This window comes from Phodopus roborovskii, unplaced genomic scaffold, assembly GCF_943737965.1.
Source record: "Phodopus roborovskii unplaced genomic scaffold, PHOROB, whole genome shotgun sequence".
Taxonomy (NCBI): Eukaryota; Metazoa; Chordata; class Mammalia; order Rodentia; family Cricetidae; genus Phodopus; species Phodopus roborovskii.
In genome coordinates this window covers 3143113-3165337 of record NW_026126407.1, presented here as the reverse complement: position 1 = coordinate 3165337, position 22225 = coordinate 3143113, and the positions used below count along the sequence as shown (strand labels likewise).

The 22225-nt window shown below is 49.1% G+C and overlaps 1 protein-coding gene and 1 non-coding gene across 4 annotated transcripts in view; both read left to right on the top strand.

Annotated features, from left to right (window-relative positions):
- Rab11fip4 (RAB11 family interacting protein 4) overlaps window positions 1-8295 on the top strand; it is a 101180-nt gene extending 92885 nt beyond the window's left edge. For all 3 annotated transcript variants that reach the window (XM_051179825.1, XM_051179823.1, XM_051179826.1), the window contains 4 exons: window positions 567-704; window positions 781-936; window positions 1969-2112; window positions 2995-8295. In XM_051179825.1, coding sequence (XP_051035782.1) covers window positions 567-704; window positions 781-936; window positions 1969-2112; window positions 2995-3111 — 555 coding nt within the window. In that variant the 3' untranslated portion in view covers window positions 3112-8295. The remainder of the gene's footprint in view (window positions 1-566; window positions 705-780; window positions 937-1968; window positions 2113-2994) is intronic.
- An 8647-nt stretch (window positions 8296-16942) lies between these two features.
- On the top strand, window positions 16943-17014 carry Trnat-cgu (transfer RNA threonine (anticodon CGU)). Its single transcript has one exon. It is a non-coding gene; the product is annotated as a tRNA-Thr (tRNA).
- Window positions 17015-22225: the final 5211 nt, after the last annotated feature.

Below are 22225 nucleotides of genomic sequence, written 5' to 3'. Positions count from 1 at the left end.
AGACGGTAGAGGCAAGGGCTTCGGGAGTTCAGGGTCATCCTTTGCTACATCATGAAATCTGAAGCTAACCTGGGGTACGTGAGAGTTTTGTCTTAAAGATAAACAAACGTTTCTCTGTAGACCAGGCTGGCCTTGAACTCACAGAGATACATCTGCCTCTGCCTCCTGAGTGTTGGGACTAAAGGTGTGCACCACCTCTGCCACTACCACCCAGCATAAATTTTTAATTAATTAAAAAGGAAGGAAAATTGAATGATGACTTTCATTCTTGAATTTACAAGTTTTCTACAGTGAAAATATAACCTTGTATTATACGTTGTAAATGCCTTATATTGCGGAATATTTTTTTTGAAGAGGGTGCTTGGGCTAACAGCTTCTTCTTGAGCTCTGCCTGGCACCACTGAAGGACATCTGGGGCCTAGGGTGTTTCCTGCTATGATTCTTGAGTGTCCTTGGAGGGCACTCCCCAAGCTGGCTGCTCTGCCTGTCCATTTGCCACACCAAGGTCCATCAGGGCATGAGGGCCCTTTGGGGATGATTGCCCTGACAGGTCTGCCTGGCTCTAGGAACGGCAGCGCATGTCTGACCGTCTGGAGGACACCAGCCTGCGACTCAAGGATGAGATGGACCTTTATAAGCGCATGATGGACAAGCTGCGGCAGAACCGCCTTGAGTTCCAGAAGGAGCGGGAGGCGACGCAAGAGGTGAGTCTTGGGCCGGGAGCGCCTAAGGTTTTCCCTCAGTGTCATTGCTGCTGTCACAGGCTTCTCTCCCTCACAGCTCATTGAGGACTTGCGGAGGGAGCTTGAACACCTGCAGATGTATAAGCTGGACTGTGAGCGGCCAGGTAGGGGCCGCAGCTCATCTGGCCTTGGTGAGTTCAACGCCAGAGCCCGCGAGGTGGAACTTGAACATGAGGTCAAGCGTCTGAAGCAGGTAGGCCTACTGTCCAGTGGCTTTGAAGAGGCTACTGGGTCATCCATGAGGGCCTCTGTTTAGAAGTTATAGAGAGATAGAGAGGAAGCCATGGGCAGCAGCCCACCTCCTGCTGTCTGCTCTGTTCTCAGTAGCCCGATTGCCAGGGTCTGTCATCACATCCCACACTCGGGCAAGCAACGTACCTCTAGTTACAGCCAATGCTTCTTGGGCTCTAGGTCCCTGTCCTCTCCTGGGTATTGGGGTAAGGAAACCATCCCCAAGCTGCAGGTTCAGGCTTGCTTGGGAGCCTCTGGCAAATAGGGCCTAGGTCTTGAGATTTGGCTTTTCATAGAGTCCCATCACAGCCTGGATTAAGCATGGGGTCAGGAAGGGGGGGATGGCTCAAAAAGACAGTGAAACCTAAACTCAGGCAGGCCTATGGGCCAAAGTCTGGTCTTGGATCACATCTGAGCAAATTCACCCAGGCAGAAGTCCTAGTGGCCATCTCCTGAAGTACAGCTAGCCCATCACCCACCCAGGAGGGGGTCTCAGGTTCCTAGGGTAAGCTATAGGCTCTCAGTGTCACCTTCCTTCCAGAGCAAGCAAGCATGTTCTGAAACAGCTCCCTCTGAGCAGGTCCCAGACCCTGGCTATAGGAGGAACCAGGAAAACCAGCTCTCCTTCGTGCACAGAGAATTCAGAATAGCCCCTCCCTCAGTCAGGTCCAGGACTGCAGTCTGAGCTGCTGGTGGCCAGTGTTCCCCTTAGGACCCAAGAGGGGAAAGATTTCTGTCTTCCTGGTTCTCCCATGCGGGGCTGCAGTTCCCCTTCTAACTGGGGACTGTGGCATGCCACATTCTGAGCCGGGCCTCAGTTCTCTGACCTTTGTGGCCTTGCAGAGGCCATGTCGGCTGCTGGTCTCCTGGCCCCGCAGGATACGTTGAAGGAGAGTGCTGGTGTTCTGAGGACACAGACAGGGAGAGGTGGGTTCCAGAGGGCGGGCTCCCAATGCCTCCCAGAGCTCAGGTTCCTTTTGTTCTGTTGCCACAGGAGAATCACAAGCTGCGGGATCAGAACGATGACCTGAATGGGCAGATCCTGAGCCTCAGCCTCTATGAGGCAAAGAACCTCTTTGCCACCCAGACCAAAGCCCAGTCTCTGGCTGCAGAAATCGACACAGCATCCCGGGACGAGGTAGCCTTGTCCCTTCACTCCCTTGGACTCTCACATTGGTGACTGATCGCTATTCTGTGGGTCCTGTCCCCATTCCTACCTGCTGGGACCCTGAAACCAAGGCTACACAGGATTCCCAGAGGCAGCCCAAGGCCTGGCCCCAATTGCCCTCCATTACTGCAGTCACAGTAAGGCAGAGCTGAGCAGAAGGCAGCACAGGAGAGGAGCTTAGCCCTCATTCCTTAGGAGCTCTGGGTTCAGGTTAGAGTGGAGCTCAGATCAGAGATCCTCCTGAGACTTCACCCTGATGGCGGCCAGAATTTCTTAAACATCCACCTTTGCACACGTGTTTACTTGGTCTCAGCTTGCAGCTTCATAAACACTTCCCTGTTACTTGTAGAAATAACCACGTGGATGGCAGCGGGGAAAGAGCCTCACTCCCCAGCGCCTAGGCCATCTTTTCTACCTCAAATACAAAACACTCAGCTGCATTTGAATGTGAAACTGAGTTCCCCTTGTACCCGAATCTTGCCTCCACTTGAGACTCAAGAGCTAAGGGATGACCTCTGGCCTCAAGGAGATCTAGGATAGCGGGTAACTCTGTAGGGTTGGAGCAGCAGTTCGGCTGCACCTAAATGTCATGGTGAGAGCTGCTGGCTAAGGCAGGCCTGGAGTGAGGAAAGGCTGGCAGCCCCAAACATCTTTTGGGACTATACACATTAGCCCTGATTATAAGTACATCTGACCAGTGTTCCCAGTCTTTGTGAAATTTTCTCCATGCTTTAGCCCCTCCCCAGGCCAGTTGCCTTCAGGCTGACCTGGGGCCTCTCTGTTGTCAGTCACTGGCCCACTGTAAGCCCAGCCTGGGCCCAGCCTCTGACCCACCTTTCTCATTCCCTTCAGCTAATGGAGGCCCTGAAGGAGCAGGAGGAGATCAACTTCCGACTGAGGCAGTACATGGACAAGATTATCCTGGCTATACTGGACCACAACCCTTCCATCCTGGAAATCAAACACTGAGCCAGGGCTGGCTGCAGAGCGGCCATTGGACCTGGGACCTAGGGACAGCCTGCCTGAGGATAAAGATGCAGGCAGGACCCCACACTCACTCTGTAAATGTACCTCTGACCACCCTGTATGTGTGTGCTAGTGTATGTGCGGGAGACTGCACACACAGGCAAGGAGTGAGCTTAGGGCCATGGCTGTGGGTGACCAAAAAACCCCATGATGAGCTGTGTGTGCACTTTGCAGCCCCTTTGTGAGGGGCTGAGGGGGCCTGGATATGGGAGGGAGACTCTCAGGAGTTAACAGCAAGGACTGGAAGCTTGCATGTAGGATACTGATGAAATGATTCTACCTCTGGATAAGGGTTAGAAGAAGCTCTCAGGAGATGCCCCCCCAAACCCTACCCTCACCCCAGAGTAGGAACAAAACTGTTATGCTCTCCAGAGCTTGGTGTCTTTGCTAGCCTTTCTGGCCATCATTCAAACCCAGGTTTTTTAAGCTCAAAGAGGAGGAAGGGTGTTGGAGGGGGTACAGGGCCCCCTGTAGATGGTCCCCTGGGGTGCAGATAAGTGGCACCAGTGGATTTGAGTTTACAGAGCAGCTAACGTGCGCTGTCCATGCCTTTGGGTTGAGTCCTTTGTAGTTTTCCATGCCCTTACCAGCCTGGTTCTCCTACCTCCCCTTTCTGGTTTGGCTTCAGTTTGCTTTGAAGAAGAGAACTATACACAGCATTTACTTGGGGTGGAAGGAAGGCCAAGAACAAGGGTGGAGTGTCCAAGGCAGGTGTTAACACTGGGGGCCAAAGGGAGTGATTGCCTGGGAGACATGTTCCCATGGCTGCATCTAGCATGTGCACAGATGCACCTTGGTGAGGGCGGGCCTGGGGAGGTGGCCACACCCTTCTGACAGCTCTCAGGCACACCTGGATCTGGTTCCCCTGTTAGAGCAGGCCCTGCCAGTGGGAGGTCAGTGGAGAACATCATGGGGGAACCGTAGTCTTCCGTTCTGTGAATACATGGTGGGGATTCCCCCCAACCCCCAGATTTTTAAAAGAATATGATGTTTTGTTCTAGGCATCCGGGCATTGATGCTATACCTTGACTGTTGGGCAGTTAGTTTATCTCTTGTTTTATGTGGTTTGTGACTGGCTTCCTTATCCCCAGCCCAGATAAACATGGATGGTCTTGCCTCTTCCTCTTCCGTTTGTTTTCTTGAGCACGTCTTGCGTAAAAGGGAACGTTTGGTCACGTTGGGGAGGCTAGTGAGCGGAAAGGGGGGCAGTTGAAGGTAAAGAGATGACTTAGGATATTTTGCCCTGCTTGGCAGAGACAAGGCTGTGACCAGTTTCAGCCCACTCACTCCTGCTTTCCTTGGCTTTTGAGACCTGTTTTAATCATATGCACAGAGTTGTCTCATGCTGTGTAGTTGGTAGGTGGGTCACCTTACCCTGCACTGCCTGCATGAGCCACACCAGGAAGACAAGACTGCTTGATCTTAAGGTGCAGGTCTCTGCGGGCATTCTCTGGGGTCTGGGAAGATAGAGGTAGAAAAAGGCTAGGTTAGTGTCTCCTGAGGCTATGTCAGTAGGAAGGGAAAATAAACCATGGCTTGAGGTTGGTTCAGGTGTCATGCTGGGAGGAGCGTGGCAGAGGCCAGTTGGTAATGGTCCTGGCCTGTGGGAGCTGCCCCAGGGATGGATGTTTTGTACTTGAAATTGTATGGGCCTCTAGTTTCACTGGTGTCCAGATAGGGCTAGAAGCCAGAGTCACAGCATAGCAGAAGAGGAAGGGGATTTCTGTCAAGGCAACAGGCAGGGAAGGCTTTTGGCCCACGTTGTTGGACTGCAAGAATAGACTCCCCAAGGAAATGACAAGTTTGGAGGCCCCTATGGGCCTGGACTCTTGCTATAGGCCTCTGGAAGAGTGACTTCTGAGGGTGGAGCTGACTTCCATGCAACACACACCTCAGGCTAATCCAGCCTTCTTACTTTTCTCAGCCAGGATGCACTTAGAAAACTTTGTCAACTTGGCCTAAGATCTTGGTCATTGTTTCTTGTAGTGGTGGCAGTAGATTTTTATCTTTTGAGACAAGGTTTTACACTGTAGCTCTGGGTGCCCTAGAATTCAAGGTAATCCTTCTGCCTTAGCCTCCAGAGTGCTGGGATTGCAGGCATGAGTCACCACACACATTTCATTTTTAAAAGGTTCTGAGCTTGCAAGCCCAGGACTCTGGCACCACATCACTCATGGGGGTTGCAGAACTTGGAGCTCTTGCTTCTGCTGCTCCCCCAACTCACTTAAACATGGGTAAGCTCCCCCTTGATGTCCGTGTGTCTAGATTTGGCATTTGGTTAAATTTGAATTTCAGATAAACCAGTGGTTTTAACTTTTAGAATCACAATGTCCCATGCCATAGTTGATGCTTCGGGGGCTTTTTAATATTCTGTTCCTCACATGTTCTAACAGTTGGTACAGGTGTGGCCCAGGCCTTGGAATGTTTTAAGAATGCCCCAGGTGTTTAGCTTTGGCCAATTTAGCCAAATTGGAGGGGAAGGGTCAGCAGTAACTTGCCAAGATCCGAGTAGATTGGGGGCCATGAAGGGGATGCACTTTTTATGTGATGCTAAACTCCTTGCATTCCATTAGAAGCCAGACAAAATGAACTATGTCTTCCTGCGTTTGTTTCCTTTTAGCTTCGAATTGGCTAGATTTTATTTCAGACTGGTACCTTTCTTGAGAGTCTACAGAGGAAATTCCTTTTTAAAGTTTTATTTCTTACACACTCAAAACACAAACTCATGAAGCAAGCAGAGCACCAGGACTAGAGATTGGGTTTGCCAATTTGCCTGTGTGCTGCTGTCGCCTGAGGAGGCTCTGAAAAAAATCTGACGATAGAAGGCTTGGGAACGTCGGCACAGTAGAGGGCCTGGTGTGAGGTTTAGTCCCTAGCAGCATGAAAAGGAGTTGATGATAGGACCAACTGTGAGTTTCTGTGTAACCGGAAGTGGGGATGGTTCAGCACCTACCTCTCTGCATTGGTTTCCCCGGTGCTGTTCCTCACAGCTCCAGGTGGGGGCTCCTGTCCTACAAGGTCTTTGGCTCAAGCAGAGAGAAACCTCATGAAATGTCTCAGCATGAGCAGGGCTAGGAAGCTTGCCTTTGACTGGGGTGACGAAGGTGGATGGATTTTGGTAATTGTTCCACTGAGAGACTCCAGCTGCTCTCACTAGCCTGGAAGTCTGTATCCCTTAGTGGCCCCCAGCCTGGGACTCCTAGAGTCACAGGAGACGTGCATGGGCCCATTGCGAAGTGGGGGCTGATAATCAGGCAAGAGCTGGGCTTTGACAGCAGCTTTGGGTGCAGTGGCCACTTGTCTCTGGATTTTGTCCTTTTTCTGACTGCAGTGAGGCTGTCCCAGTTGCTTTCCTGTCAGTGCCAAATCAGCACCCAGTTCACACTATGAGGGCTGAGTTGTGATCCATACTGGTTCCGATGGTCCAGGGGTGGCATTACACATTGGGCTCAGTAGGGGATCTGGAGGCTCTGCAGCAAGGCCCGAGAAAGCAGGGAATGACTGTCTGTGGGGCACTGGCAAATTTGTACCTGTCTGTAGACATGACTGATGGGACCTGGGAAAGGTTTAGGGTAGTCACCAGGCCAGCCTGACATGCCCAGTGATTCTGTAGCAGGCCAGGTGACGCTCTTTTTTAGGGCTTCAGCTCTGTCCCTTCCTCCCAATCTTTCCTCCTACCCCAACCCCCACTGGAGCCCAAGGACTTGCCTCTGTGGTGGCTCCTCAGGTTGGCATCACTAACATGTGCCCACCAAGGGGCCTCGTTAGAGTGGCCCAGTTTCGGAGGGCCTCCCTGTCCTGAGGTCCATCTTGACTTGAATGTGCATGGGTGTGTCAGGGTAGCTGTGTCAGGTGACATCTTTTAGCTGCTCAGCTAAGAAGAGAGCCACTTCTAGAAGGCTTTGTCTCTGAAAGCATAGCAAGGTGACAGTCCTTATCACTCTGTTCACCAGGAACTGGGTATCTTTGATGTACCCTGCTCGTGGGTTCCTCTTCCCACTGTGACTGTAATACAGGGATGTCTACCCCAAGGTACCAGCTGGAGGGCAGCATCCCAGGCCACCGCCGCTCCTTCAGGCCTAAGTTCTAATGGCCCTGCCTGTTGTTGGGACTGTCTGCTTTTCTGTTCTGCACAGCTGGTTTTTGTCTGCATGGTTTGGGGTCCTTGTGCCTTTTTTCCCTTGTGGCCACCACACAGGTTTCTCTGTTACCGACTGCCCCCTTTTGTACACCTCCTTACCTGTCTTCCCCAGTCCTGTGTATACTCGTGTGTGCATCCATGTGCCTCCACCGAGATCAGCTGGCAGACTCCTGCTGCCCCCAATCAGGCCCCGCTTCCCCATAGGTCCCCAGCCTCTATTGACTTGGTAACTTTTGTACAGGATCTTTTGTTACAGTCTTAAGCATAGGGAACACTTAGTCCTTATGTACCTGCAGCTAGTTTAGAAGCCCTGCATCCCAGACAAGGATAGCTTTGTGTAGAGCAGCTTCTCCCACAAACATCTTCTGTGTGGGTGTGGGTATTTATAGAAGACAGATCACCTTTAACATGAGGCACTGGCTACAGCAGGGAGGTTGCAGGGCTCTTCTGGAGGAAGCCCCAGCCATGTGGTTTGCAGTGCTTTCAGTACATTTGGGTTTAGGGCCATTGTGTCTCTTGTCTCCACTGTGTGTGTGCTGAAGGAAGTCATTTGCTACTGTCCCTGCCTGCTATTACCACCTGTCCAGCCCTTCCTTGTCTGCTGGTGCTCAGACCAGAGTGCCATTAATCACCAGACTGATGTCAGGACTGGGACATGACAGTGTGTGCTGAGGACACACTTCAGCTCTGGGGTTGGGCCTTCTGGGGCCCAGGTGGAAGTAGCTACAGGCTATGGGCTCTGATTCTCCAGGGATTACATCTGGGGCTTTGCCCCCAGTGCCAGTAATTGCAAATGGCCTTAGCTTTGGGGTTGGAAAGGAACTTCCACTTTAGGCTCCAGGGAGGGGAGAGGGGTGAGTCCCAAACCCTGAACTGTTTGCCTCCAGCCTGTTCTGTCCTGAAATAGGCTTTCAACGTGGGCACCTTCCAAGGAACTGTAATGTACAGAACACAGTGTAAATAAACAGTTGGCTTTTTGTTCCTGACTTGAGTGAACTTCTGTAGGGGAACGGGGAATTAGGGGATGGAAGAGATGGAGGGAGAAAGGCAGGCTTGTGTCTTGGCTTCAGGGTGACATTTTCTTACGAAAAGCAGTCTCTTTGTGGTGTGCTATGACTGAGGTGGCTAGTGCTGCCCCCTAGAGGAAGGGTAGAGCAAGGACTGGCTCCAGTCAGTCCTGGCCTGCTTTGCATGGAAGTGCCCATTCTCCCTGGTTCCAGCCTCGGGACTGTGATTGAAAACTGTCCTGCAGTCCTTCTGGGGCTCGGGGGTCCCTGGGTCATGCTCTTCCCATGTCCTCCATTTTGTACAGGCTCAGGTGCTTCTAAATTAAGATGAATTCTGCTGTGCCATGGATTACAATGGCATTTTAGGATTGTGTGCTCCAGGACCCAAGATTTCTACCCTTTGTTCTGTATGTTTCTGTATGTTCTGAAATTCCAGTAAAAGTGCTCACTGGTCACTCAGGCTGGGTGTCCTAGACCATATATCCTCCCCATGCTGGCCCTGTGCTGTGGGTGCTCTGGGGTGGACAGGCAGCTCTGCACTGGACAGGTTTACCTGCCTTCTGGGACCACAGGGCCACTATCTGTCAAGTGCAGACTTGGGGGTTATGTACCTATTCTCTCCACTGTGGTCTCACTCCAGACTGACAAAGATACAGGATAACCCAAAGAAGTTGTGAATAAATTTGAGCTTGGATAATCCAGTGAGCCTGTCCAACTATCTCACATCTGCATGGACCAAAATAAGGTCATGTTCAGTTCACAGGTACATTGTCTCTGGAAGCTTCCCCACTAAAGGAGTCATCACTTCTGCTACAGTGCTGGAAGGGGGGGGGGGGAGGAAACTCAGCAGATGGAGATGGCACACCCTTAGCTAACCAGATCTTCCCATGTGGCCAGTCTGGCAGCCTGATTCTGGCCCCTGGAGCATGAGGAGTTTGCTGCCTTTGGACCTCTACTCAGGTGGAACCAGCATCTTGACTTTTGGACAGAAAATAATTTCAGGATACATCCATATGAAACAGCTGGGTTTATAAATAGAGATGGCAATCAGGTATGTTTGAGACAGCCTGGGCATTCAAAAAATGAGCAGGAGGCAGCCTTCAAGGGTCTGAACAATAACTATATAAGTGATTTTGTGGCTTTTGAAGTTACAGTGCTCAAAGAGCATAAATTACAAAGTAGGTTCAGTGTTTAAAATTAAGTGTAGGCTAGGCATGGTGGCACATCTTTAATCTTAGCATTGGGAGGCAGAGGCAGGTGGATGTCTATGAGTTCACAGTGTGGTCTACCTAATGAGACTCTCAAACTAACACAGTTCTTGTTTTGAGACAAGGTCTCACTGTATATCTCTGGTTGGCTTGGAGCTCATAGGTAGACCAGAATGGCCTCAAACTCAGAGATCTGCTGGCCTCTGGCTTGATAGTGCTGGGATTTAAGGTGTGTGTCACCACATCCACATTCAAATTAAAAAAAAAGGTTGTTAAAAAAAGTAAAACTACACAAGCTGTCTTACTGGTTTCTCATCTTCAAAATTCTGTTTGCAAATGAAATGGTGCAGTGGTTTATGGAGCACACTGCTCAGGTTTAAGGGGAGGGGCATGCTGATGAAGTTCACAGACCCCACAGGCAAGCTAGGAGACCCATCTGAGATCATCCCCAGAGAAGGGACTTCTCAGTCACAATCTCATTTGTCATTTGTGTTGTTTCTTTCGTGCAGACAATAAGAAATACAAACTAGATGGGATAAGGGATCCCTTTCCCTTTCATGTTATTTTCTTTCTTTCTGTTCTGCAAGTCCCACTTGCTTGTTAACCCTTTCCAGACCATGGCTTGGAAGGCTCCAATGGTGTTCCTACCACACTCTCCTGGGTTCCAGGATCCACAGCAGATACCCAAGCCTGCAGAGGTTCAGGTGCCTTGTATGAAATGGTGGAGTACTACATGTAATCCCTCATGTCCTCCCATACACTTTAAGGCCTCTCTGGATTACTTTCCTTTACAGTATTTTTTACATTTATTTGGGGGAGGGTATGCCATGGTGAGTGTGTAGTAGTCAGATAAGAACTTAAGTTGGATCCTTGCACCATGTGGGCCCTGGGAATCAAACTCAGGTTGCCAGGCTTGGTGACAAGTGCCTTTACCAGCTTGAGATTTCTCATTGGCCCTAGATTACTTTTTATAGATTTATTTATGTGTATGAATGTTTGGCCTGCATGTATACATGTGCACCTTATGTGTATCTGTGGATGGTTGTGAGTAGGTGTTGGGAACCAAACCTGGGTCCTCTGCAAGAACAGCAAGTGCTCTTAACAGCTCCAGCCCAGATGACTTTTAATAACACAAAGAAAATGCTGTACAAACGATGTTGTTGGGGGATGATGACGAGGAAGAGTCTATACATGTTCTGTGCAGATGTAGGGGTTTTGTTTTGTTGAGATAGGGTCTCACTGCATAGCCTGGAGCTTGCTATGTCAACCAGCTTGCTCTCAACTTGCAAACATTCTTCTTCCAGGGGCTGGGGTTACAGACTGTACCTGGTCCCAGACAAAGGTGGTGTGTGTGTGTGTGTGTGTGTGTGTGTGTGTGTGTGTGTATGTGTGTGTGTGTGTTATTAGGCTGGAGAGAAGTTCAGTATAGAGAACCCAAGTTCAATTCCAAGCACCCAAGCAAAGCTCACAGTGTCGAGTGTCTCTGGCACGCACATATCCACACACATATCCACTTAAAAATAAAAATTGAAAAAATACTGTATGCCTTCATGAATCTAAGAAAGGGTGTCAAATCCCCTGGAACAAATGGTTGTGAACCACCATATGGGTGCTGGGAACTGAATTCTTAACCACTGGGCCATCTCTTCAGCCTTCTCCCCACCTCCAGATCCTTTTCTTTTCTTTCTTTTTGTATTTTCAGGTCAACAAGTAGAAGGCTCATTGGGTAAAGCACTTGTCACACAAGCCTGACAACCTGAGTGCCGTCCTTGGGATCCACATCACCATGGAGGGATAGAACTGAACAGTCGTTCTGACCTGTACACATGTACTGTTGCACAACATCCCCTTAATATTTTTAAAAGATTTTTGTGTATGGGTTTTTTGCTTACATGTATGTATGTGTACTGTTTGTGCCAGGAGCCTAGAGAGGCCAGAAATGGGTTTTGGGTCCCCTGAAACCAGAGTTACGGATGATTGTGAGCCACCAAGGGGGCACTGGGAGTTAAACCCAGGTTCTCTGGAAGAACAGCCAGTGTTCTTGACCACTGGGCCATCTCTCCAGCCCTGTGACAGAGAAATATTTTCTCAGTCTATGGTTTCTTTATCTGCAACAGCGAATTCCCAGAAGCTAGGCACACAGAGAGGGGCTCCCTGGGGGCTGGGTGGTGTTGAGGTGCTACCAGATGAGGGCACTGAACCACAGGGATCCAGCTTGCCAGTTGCCCAGAATTCAGGCTGAGATCAGGCAGCCATCCAGAGCAGGACTTGACTTGTTCAAGTGAGGGTTGGGACTGCTGTCCTGGAACCCTGCAGCTGGGGCACCTCTCCCTAACAGGGCTGTGCAGAGGGTGTGGCCGCAGGGACAGGCACCTAGGAGCAAGAGTGGGGAGGTGGCAAAATGTGCCTGGGCTCAGTCAGGAAAAATAGGACAAGTCCGGGAAGGATGGTGGGCCCACTGCAAGCCGGCCCAGCTGCCCCAGTGGGCTGAGGGGATCAGCATTTGATCAAGTTTCCTGGATAAACAGCTATAGGCCCAGTAACTCTGGAGTCAGCTTTTGGCCTGTGCTGCCTGGCAATTACCAGGGGACTGGCCGTGGGGTGCGGTGACTGTTCTGGTTCTTGTTCTGAGTTCCAGGTTTATGAACTAACTTTGGTGTCTCAGATTTTGATTTAGGAACTACTATGACACCTCAAGCGAGGCTTTCGTGTTTACATTTTTTTGTTTTGTTTTTTGAAAACCAGGCATGACTTTAATCCCAGCAGAGGGAGGCACAGGCAGGCCAATCTCTGTGAGTTCAAGGTCAGCCCAGTCTATAAAGTAAGTGTGAGGCCAAACAAAACTACAAAGAGTTCTTGTCTCAACCCTCCCCCAATAAATAAAAAAATGTCAGGTATTGTCTTATGTGTGGATGGCATGGGCAGACATATGCCACACTGCACATAAATGGAGGTCAGCAACCTTGGGTCATCATGCTCCTCATTTACCATGGTTCAGGTGTTCCTTTGTCAAGTCCTGCATACCCCATGCCCACAAAGCTTCCAGGGTTCTCTTGTTTCTGCCTCCCATCTCACTATAGCAGTGCTAGAATTACAAACACTACTCAGGCTGCCTTACAGGGCTTCTTGGGGCTTGAACTCAGGTCCTGACACTAGCACAGCACTCACTCTACCCACTGAGCTATCATCTCAGCTCAGTATTTAAGGTTTTGATAGACTTAACACTCAAGGACAATAACGCTAACTCTGAGCCCACTTACATAGTACAGGTTATAGGGTGACCCAAAGGAGAGCTGTCTGGTCAGTCCACACACCCAGGAGAAATATTCATCTATTTAGAGCTAGAAACAGTGGGCTCGGTGACATGCCCACTCATTCCTAAAGGAACCCACCTGAGCAGAACTGATCCCTGATGTCAACCAAGCCAAATTCTTACTGCCCAGAAGCCCCATGGGGCACAGTCAGAGAGACCCCCATAGCCTGTAGCAGCTGTGGGTAATACTTGCAGAAGATTCTGCCTTCTCTGGGTCTCTGGAGGAGGTTCACTTGATTCATCTCTTGATTTGGATTCTCAGAGACCTTCTTTCCCCCTCTAAGTATGTTGCTAAGTACATACCAAGCCAGGAATGGTGGTGCACACCTGTGATCCTGCCACTGGGGATGCTGAAGCTGGCAGGAGAATTGGAAGTTCTAGGCCAGTCTGGGCTGTGTGAGATCCCTCCCTCCCTCCTCCCCACCCTCCCTCTTCCTTCCTTTTCTTTATTTCTTTCTTTCTGAGACCCTTTCTCTTCCTTTCTTTCCTTGTTTCCTTCCTTAAAAAAAAAAAAAAGGCCATATTATTACTAGAAAAGTCAGGGAGAGACTGACTATGCTAACCATACTGAAAAGCAATCTAATCTAAGATGTCTGAAAGTGTGGCTACCAACTCTCCAAAAGAATACAATTTGCACCCTGCCCCAGTAGTGGCAGACTTATTTCAAGCGTTGTGGTGTCTGGGAAATGTGGTCAATGGGGAAGTGTCAGGCTGCTTCAGTACCAAAGGAAGGAGTCAGGCTGGCCTTTTCCACCCCTGGGAACTAACCTTAGCAGTGGAAATGAAGCAGTCTTTTAAATGGCATCCTTATTTGCATGCACATAGTGTGTGGAGGCCAGACAACAACTTGTAGGAGATGGTTTTCTCTTCCTACTAAGAACTCAGCTTGGCAGGCTTGACACCTGCCTTTCCTCTATCTAGTCTGTTTCCATTTTTTGAGAGTCTCATATAGCCCTGCTGGTCTTGAATTTCTGATCCTCTTGCCTCAACCTCCAGACCGCTAGGATTGCAGTCATATAACATGCCCAGCTAGCTGCCTGTTCTATTTTTAATTCATACAGGGCCACACCTATTTTGTGGATGAAGAAACTAAGATTAAATGGCAGCAGTAGGGATGCTGAGCATGGCCCTTATCGTATGGACTCAGCATCCCTGCAGTTGTATCTACTCCATGGAATAACCACCAACTTCAAGCCTAGAATGGAAAGACACACGGGCTTTATGTGACCTCCCCATCAATGTACCTCTATTTCCCCTGTTCACAGGGAGAACGGTTTACATTTCCCAAGTCTGAATTTAGCTGGCAGGCCCTCTGCTGGCTGTGTCTGGCTCACCTCACTGCTGGATTCCTTGAAGGCTAGCTAGGCTGGATCCTCCCCTTTCTTCATATACAAAAATCAGCTCAGCATAGACTAAAAGGGAGCTAATGTCCAGCAGAGATATTTTAAAAGAACTCAAAAACAAACAAAAAGAACAAATGATGCAATTTAAAAAGGACTTGAATGGGCATTTCTCTGAAGACACAAATGGCCAGCAAACCCAGGAAACAATGTCACACACATGAGCCATCAGCACGCCTGTGAGGATGGCCACTGTGCAAAACATCACAATGATGGCATGGCCAGTGCTGGTAAGGAGACAGAGAAATCAGAACCTTGTGTTCGGGGGTGGCAATCTCAGATGGTAGAGCCATTATGGAAACTGTGGAGAGTTCTTTAAATAAGCCAGGTGTGGTGGAACATGCCTTTAGTCCCAGTGTTTGAAGGCAGACCTTAATGAGTTCAAGGCCACTCTGATCTACAAATCAAGAGTTCCAGCCAACCAGGGCTACAAAGAAAGACCCTGGCTCCAAACAAACAAAAGACAAAACAAACAAACGAAATTAAAAACAAACTTATTACATAACCCACAGTGCTGCTTCTGAGTGTGTATCCAAAAGGACTGACATGGTATCTCAGATCAATGTGCACACTCTTCCCACTCAAGTGTTACTGACAACCAAAAAAGTCCACCAGGCAGCCTGGCAGTGGCAGTGGTGGCTGTGCACACCTTTAATCCTAGCACTCAGGAGGCAGATGGGTCTCTGTGAGTTCAAGACCAGCCTGGGTCGGTTACACAGAGGAACCCTGTCTTGAAGAAAAACAAAACAGTAGTCTACCAGGCAATGAAAGTAAAGAGTATGTGGCATATGCCTACTAGAGAATGAGGGTCAGCCTTACAAAGCCAGGACATCCTTTCGGAAGTTACAAGTTGAGGAGCTGACTCAAGAAAGCCAGTGCCCACCAGATGGATACTGTATTGTTTCTCTTATGTGACATATCTAAAGTTGCCAGCCTCTTAAGGGAGAAAAAAATTATGGCTGTCAGGGACTTAGGGAGGGAGAAGGGAAAGGGTCTCTGTTGGGCAAAAAAGAAAGCAGTGTGGCCTGCCTGGTGGGTCACCCTGGATCACCAATTCCTGAACTGCTGGGCTCCAGAGAGTTCAAAGCCCCAGGGTTACAGAGTGCCAGCTTGAGCAATCCTGCAAGACCCTGTCTCAAAATACTACAAATTAAAAAGAGCTAAAGGGTGATTCTGTGGTAAGAGCACTTATTGCTCATGGAGAGGACCTGGGTTCTTTTCCTAGCACTTACCTATGTGGTGGCTCACAGCCATCCATATCGAGTTCCAGGGCATCCCATGCCCTTTTCTGACCTCTTCTAGAGCAAGGCGTACACTTGGTGCACATACATACACGCACGCAAAATCATCATAAAATAAAAATAAATCTAAAAAAACTTAAGAGTGTGTTGGGGTGCTGGAGATAAGTGGCAGAGCACTTGCATATCATCCAGGAGACCCAGGTTCAGTATGAAACAAATATACCAAAAAAAAAAAAAAAATCAAATCTGTAGTGCTGTGCTGTTGTACAAGGTACCAATGCCCAGTTAACAAGATATGTAAACTTAACTTAGTTATAATAAATCCTGTGTTAACACATACACATCCATAAAGATACCCCTGGGTTTTACAAATCTCCCAATTTTACACTTTTTAAAAAAGTTCTCCCCATAAACCAGGGTGAACTTTCTGGTTAAGGCAGCACGAACCCGCTGGGGGCGTTTCCTTTCCAGGCTCTGGTGTGCTGTCACAGTGTGCACTTAGAAAGGCTGGTAAATGGAGCCTTTGACTGCTCTGTGAGCATCTCAGCCCTGCACCAAAAGGGCTTCTGCTCCCTCTTGGAACTGATCCGGTGGCCATAGGATCCAGGGACCCGTCTTCCCTTAATTTTTTTTGAAACTAATTTTAAAATTAAATATTTAAATAATAAATCTAGGAACTAGGGATGTAGCTCAGTTGTAGGTGCAAAACCCTGGGTTCGATCCCCAGCACCCGGTAAAACGCGCATAGTGATCCAGGCCTGAAATCCTAACCCTTGGGAGATGGAGGAAGAAGGATCTTTAGTTCACTGTCATCCTCGCTACAGGGTGTTTGAAGTCAGCCTGGGCTCCAGTAACAAATGACGATGTAAACGTCTACAAAACAGAAGACCAATAAAAAGAAGTAGACAGTGGTATAAGCACTCGGGCCCCAAGCCCTCACCTGTTCCTTTCATAGACTTGAACAAAGCTTCATCAAATTAACGCCCCGTCTGTCCCCCGGTCCCGGTCTCCCTCTGGTGTCCGTCCGCGCCCAATCTCGGTAGTCTCCCCGCTTGGTTTCCGTTAATCACCCGGGCCTCCGCGCCGCGCCCGATCCCGGCGGTCCGCAGGCTCTCGGGGGCGCGCAGGCGTTCACACTCAGGCCGGGCTTCACGCACATCTCTGCGGCCTTTCCTGGCTCTGTGACGCAGACCCAGCGTGAGGCCGGTGCGGAGGGGGAAGCGGAAGGCTCCACGGCAGCCGAGCCTTTCCCGCGTCCTCAGAGTGCCGAGTCGGCCGCTACGCGATCCCCAGGACAACCAGTCGCCGGGCGTCGCAAAGAGGCCGTGAGATCGCCAGTCCCTGACGCTCGCTGGGCGGGCTCTGCGCGGGGGCGGGGCCTGGGAGAGAGGGCGGGGCCTGCCCACCTCCCCGCCCGCACCACCTCCCCTCCACTGAGAGCTTCTGATCCTTGCTTGGCTGTCAGGCGCGGTGGCCAAGTGGTAAGGCGTCGGTCTCGTAAACCGAAGATCGCGGGTTCGAACCCCGTCCGTGCCTGCGTTGGGAGGGGAGAGTTTGTTGGTTCTCCCGTGTTTTTGTTCTCCTTAGCGTCGTCTTTTTGTTCACGAGCCTTCTAGAAGTCCCTCTTCTACCCGAACTCTACCCGAGGCCGCACAAGCACAAAAATAGCTGCCTTCCCTGCGTCTCCTATCCCACAGCTCTGGTTCGGGTCGTGCAGTGGGAAGCGTACCTTCATTCTGAACGTCCCTAGCCTGTGTGTGTCGCCTGTTTGTCCTCAGCCCAGCCAACTGTATCACTGCCCCCTCCCCATCCCATCCCCACCCCGGGCGCCCTGACCTTCTTCTGTATCTGGCTTCAGATAGTCGTGGCACTCCCAAGTCATCTGTAAGGTAAACACCCTGATTTCATGTGACAGGACATCCCGTACTTCAGATTCCTGGTCCCATTTTGCTTGTTGTTGTTTTAGGATAGGGTCTTCTGTGTAGTGCTAGCTCTTCTCTTTGAAACTATCTGAAAGGGTGGGTAGCTACTTTTCGTTGTTGCATGTTTATTTGTTGTTATTTGGTTTTGTTTTGGAGATGTAGCTCTAACTAACCTGGAACTCCCCGTGAAGACCAGGCTGGCGTCGAACTATCCGCCCACCTCTGACCTCCAAGTGCTGGGATTAAAGACACGGGTTACTGTGCCTGAGTCTGAAATTTTCAATTGTAACGCTTAGCATTGAACATATCACTCCAGTTTCGTGAATAGAACTCAACCTCTTCATTTCTATCCTATACTTCTGCTAATGTGACTCCTCCCTCTGCCCCTCCTTCCTATTCCTCCCCAACTAAATGTGCATTTCATTCCCTCCTCCCTCCGCCCCTCCTACCCAACTAAAAGCATATTTTATTCCTTTCGCCTCCCTCTGCCCCTCCCTTCCATTCCTCCCAACTAAAAGCATATTTTATTCCCTGGGTCTTGTTGCTTAGTTGACCATGGGGTGAAGTGAGGATATTAGATATTTAGCATAAGATTCTAGTAAGTGAAAGAGAAACACTTGGCTTTGGATGGAAGGTGTCAATATCATCATGAAACTGTTACTAAATACAAAGAGGATTTGTTTCTAACAATGCCATAGCTTGATAAGCCTGGACATCAGGCACAGGTTGGGAGAAGTCTTGTACTCTTGGGTGTCGCCTCTACTGCTGCCCCTGCCTCTGGATTCCTGGTGAGAAGGCACTCCTAGGCTGGATTCAGCTTTTCTGCATTAGCTGGAACAGATAATTCTGGCCCACAGTGGTGAGGGATGAGACAAATCGAAGTCAATAGAAGAGGTACCAAGTACAGAAAAGATCAGCATACAGATTCCAAGGAAGCATGAACCTCCCCAAAGGGGAAGGGCCAGAGGCAGGGATCAAGCATGGATCCCAGACCAAGGTCTGTGATGTCAGAGGGGGCAAATGCAAGGCAGATTCTCAGCTAGGAGCAGAATTCTTGCAAGCTAGTTGTGTCCACATTGGCCTGGGGGGGGAAGTACTAAAGGCTTAGCAAGCCAGGACAGGAGCAGAAAGAAGACAGCTTTGCTGAGTTTATGGCATGTCCTCTATGAATTCCTTACAGTCTCTGGGTTTCCACTGCTTCAATTGCTAAATTCTAAAGCTGATAAATGCTTCTCAGGGCCAGGGATGGGACTCAGTTGGTAGAGTCCTTGGATAGCACACACAAAGTCTTGGATTTGATCACTAGCACCCTAGAAACCCAGCATGATAGTGTAATCTCAGCCCTTGGGGGATGAAGGCAGGAATAGCCCAAGTTCAGGGTCATCCTTCACTACTTAGGAAGTTTGAAACCAGCCTGGGCTACATGAGACCCTGTCAAGGGAGGAAAGCAAGAGGTCTTTTCCAAATGCCTTGTGCCCTGAGATTCTTAGTTCCCACCTCAGAGCTAGAGTCAAGCAAGGGACCTCAAGCAGCCACAACCTCTTTATGACTGCCCTCTATAGCACCAGGTGTAGCCACTGAAAGCCCGTAGTAAGAGCTATGTGGCCCCTCACTCCCAACCCAATCCAGTCAAAATCCTCCACGATGACAGGACTAGAGCTGCAGGCTCTATTCTCCCTCACTCCCAGAGTCTCCTGGCCTAGTCCTCTCTCTGACATGTCAGAGAGTTTTAGCACCAAAGTGTGAGAGCCACAATGCCCGGGTGATGGTTTGTGGGCACCTTGACCTCCAGGAGATTTTAAGTATACAATATACTGCCAGGCCCTTTCTTCCTGTGAGAGAATACTATCTGACTAAAGACTTCTGCAGCTGTATCTTTTATGCTTCCTGCTGTGAGTTTTACTCCAATATCCTGCCCCTGGAGAGACAAAGTCTCAGTTCTCTTATTGTACAAAGAAACAGAAACACAGATTTCCAAATTATTCAAATCAGATGAATGTGTTAACGAGTTGTAAGAGGTCCCTGTCCATTCAGAGACTTTTAGCAGGTGCTTCCAAAGCCTCTTTCATGTATCCCCTCCCAGTTACCACCATAGAAACACACGTAGCCATTTTCTGTTTAGAAGTCTCAGGCTGGTTTGAGCTCTTAGTGTTCCCGCCTTATCCTCCCAAGTGCCGGTAGATTTCCTTTGCATCGGTTTGCCTATCTTATTTTATTTTACTTATTTATTTTTTGGTCTTTGGCTGTCTTGGAACTCTCTTTGTAGACCAGGCTGGCCTTGAACTCACAGAGATCTGCCCAACTCTGTCTCCCCAGAGTGCTGGGACCAAGGGTTTGTACCACCAGCACCCAGCTTGTTTGCCTATTTAAAAATGAATGTATCTTCTAAGCTCCTGTCCATCAGTGGGACTGTTTCTCTTACTCTTTCAGCTCCTAGTTTTGGGGGTGTACTACCATGCTTGTCTTCACCCTGTCTATCTTTGAAATTCAGACATGACGATCCAGGGCATCTTCCCCTGTGTACAACTCCTGCAAACTATAGGACAAATATATTTTTTAAATAAAGACATAAATACTTATTCTCTATAGATGTTTATAATAGCAGACCCTGCAGGTCCAAACCCATCACTGGGGACAAAAACTAACTAAAGCCACCAGCCTATTGAGCTATTTTATAGCCTCAGAAATGACAAGATTTGTTTCAAGGTTACCCAAAGTCTTTTGTGGCTTGCTTTTCAAGTCAGAGACTCATGTATCCCAGGCTAGTCTTGAACCTGAGAATGACCTAGAATTGTGACCCTCCTGTCTCCACCTCCCAACTGCTGGGATTATAGGCAGATAGCAATACCACAGCTGGTTTTCCGTAGGACTGGGGATCAATCCCAGAGCTTTGTTTGAGAAGCACTCTAGCTTCACCTCCAGTTCCCGGATTTAGTGCTCTGCAGGAGAAGCAGAAAACTTTTCAGAAATCCCTGGATACTGCCACTTGACTCTTGCATCCATATCTTTTGCCAGCTGTGGGCCAAGCGAGCACTATACTTGTCTGATAGACACCACTACTCAACAGGAAAACTAGGTAGTTACCCAAACCATCAGAATCAGCCACACCAGCCAAGGACACACAGACATGCTGGCAAGGGTTGCATTCCCCAGAGGCCCAGAGGGGTAGGAAGCAGGTGTGGACAGAGGCAAAGACCATCCATAGATGATTGGATGTGAGCTGTACTTTAGACCAGGTGGCTCTGATAGAGAAGAGTTTCCTGGATAGTTGCATTCCCTTCCTAAAAGGTAAAAGGTCACAGTGACCTACACATCACACACACCCGCGCACTCGTGCACGCACACACACGCACACACGCACGCGCGCACACACACACACACACACACACACACACACACACACACGAGGGTAGGAGTTAATAAATGCAAGCATCAAGCCAGGTCTCTAGGAGACCTAGTGGCACAGGCTCATAATCCCAATTACTCAACAAGCTGAAGCAGAAAGATCAAATGTTCAAGACTGCCTGGGCTACAGAAAAATGTTTAAGGCCAATCTGTGCTATTTACTAAGACCCTGTCTCAAAAAAAAAAATGTTTTAAGGGACAAAGATATAGCTCTGTGCTAGAGCACTTGTCCATCATGAGACCCCCTGGTTTCCTTCCCAGTACCTAGTTTAAAAAAAAAAAAATCTGTCTTAAATGGCAAAAAGAGAAGAGACTTGTAGCATTCTGGCTAATGGCTTGGCCCTCAACCAAGGATTCTAGAACCTTCCAAACATCTACCCTACCCATAGAAAGTCATTCAGAGACTCCTGAGTGAGGTGACTATACCCCAGGTCAGCAGCAATATTGTGTGGAAAAGGTCACCAGATCAGGTGCCAGTTGTCACAACCAACCCCTCCCTTCCTGCCACTGGATCCAGAGGAAGGCACAGAGGGAAATACTTCCCAACTTGCCAGTGGGGAAACAGGCCCACCGGGAGGAGATTCATGTGGAAGTCTGCATCGGCACTGGGGAATTGAAACAGGTTCCACATGTTGACAAAACTAGTAATCCCACGTGAGTTTTCTTGCTGTAAAGAATGCATTCCTGGCTGTGGGGGTTTCTGCCTCATAAAACTATCTGGGTCAAGAGAAAATTGAGGGAAATTGTTAAACACAAGAAGAAAAGAGAGAGAGAAAAAGGAGCCCCATGCTATCCAGGTTCTTTGAAGCTCTTTGCTCTCTCTGGATGGACACCAGGTGACAGCAATACTTAAGACAATTAGATTTAAAACTGTTCACTGCTGTTTCTTTTACTTAACATGAACACTCTCTCCCATGTGGCCAGCTGCCTCTTAAGAGGTGCAAGGGGCATTGGAAGCCCTTGCAAATATGGGACCAGCAGACTGTGACCTTGGGGGAGTTCCTACTTTCTCTGGATCCCTATCTGACCCTGGAGGCAAGACTAGTTTCACTGCCCGGTTTGATCAGTTCCTGTGCTCAACTTTCCTATAGGGCTACCTTAAGAAGTAACGGATCTGCTTTGTTTATGGATTGACTGGCAGTGGAGAGGAGGCATTTGCAGTGTAATGAGAAGACCACATCCCTACTAACTGCCCTTCTCTTGTGTGCTGTTGTCTTGCATCCTGCCTGTGGCTACCCTAAATTTACAGAATTTCCATTCTTGTCCAGCTTTGATTCCATTGATAGGATTAGGTGTCCCCCCCTCCCCGCCCACAGCCATGTCCTTTGATGTGGTCAGGGGGTAGTAGGGGGATTTCAGGCCCAAGTAGCAAATCTGGAGGGCTTCTCTGGGATCAGTGCTTGGGTAAACCCATTACATC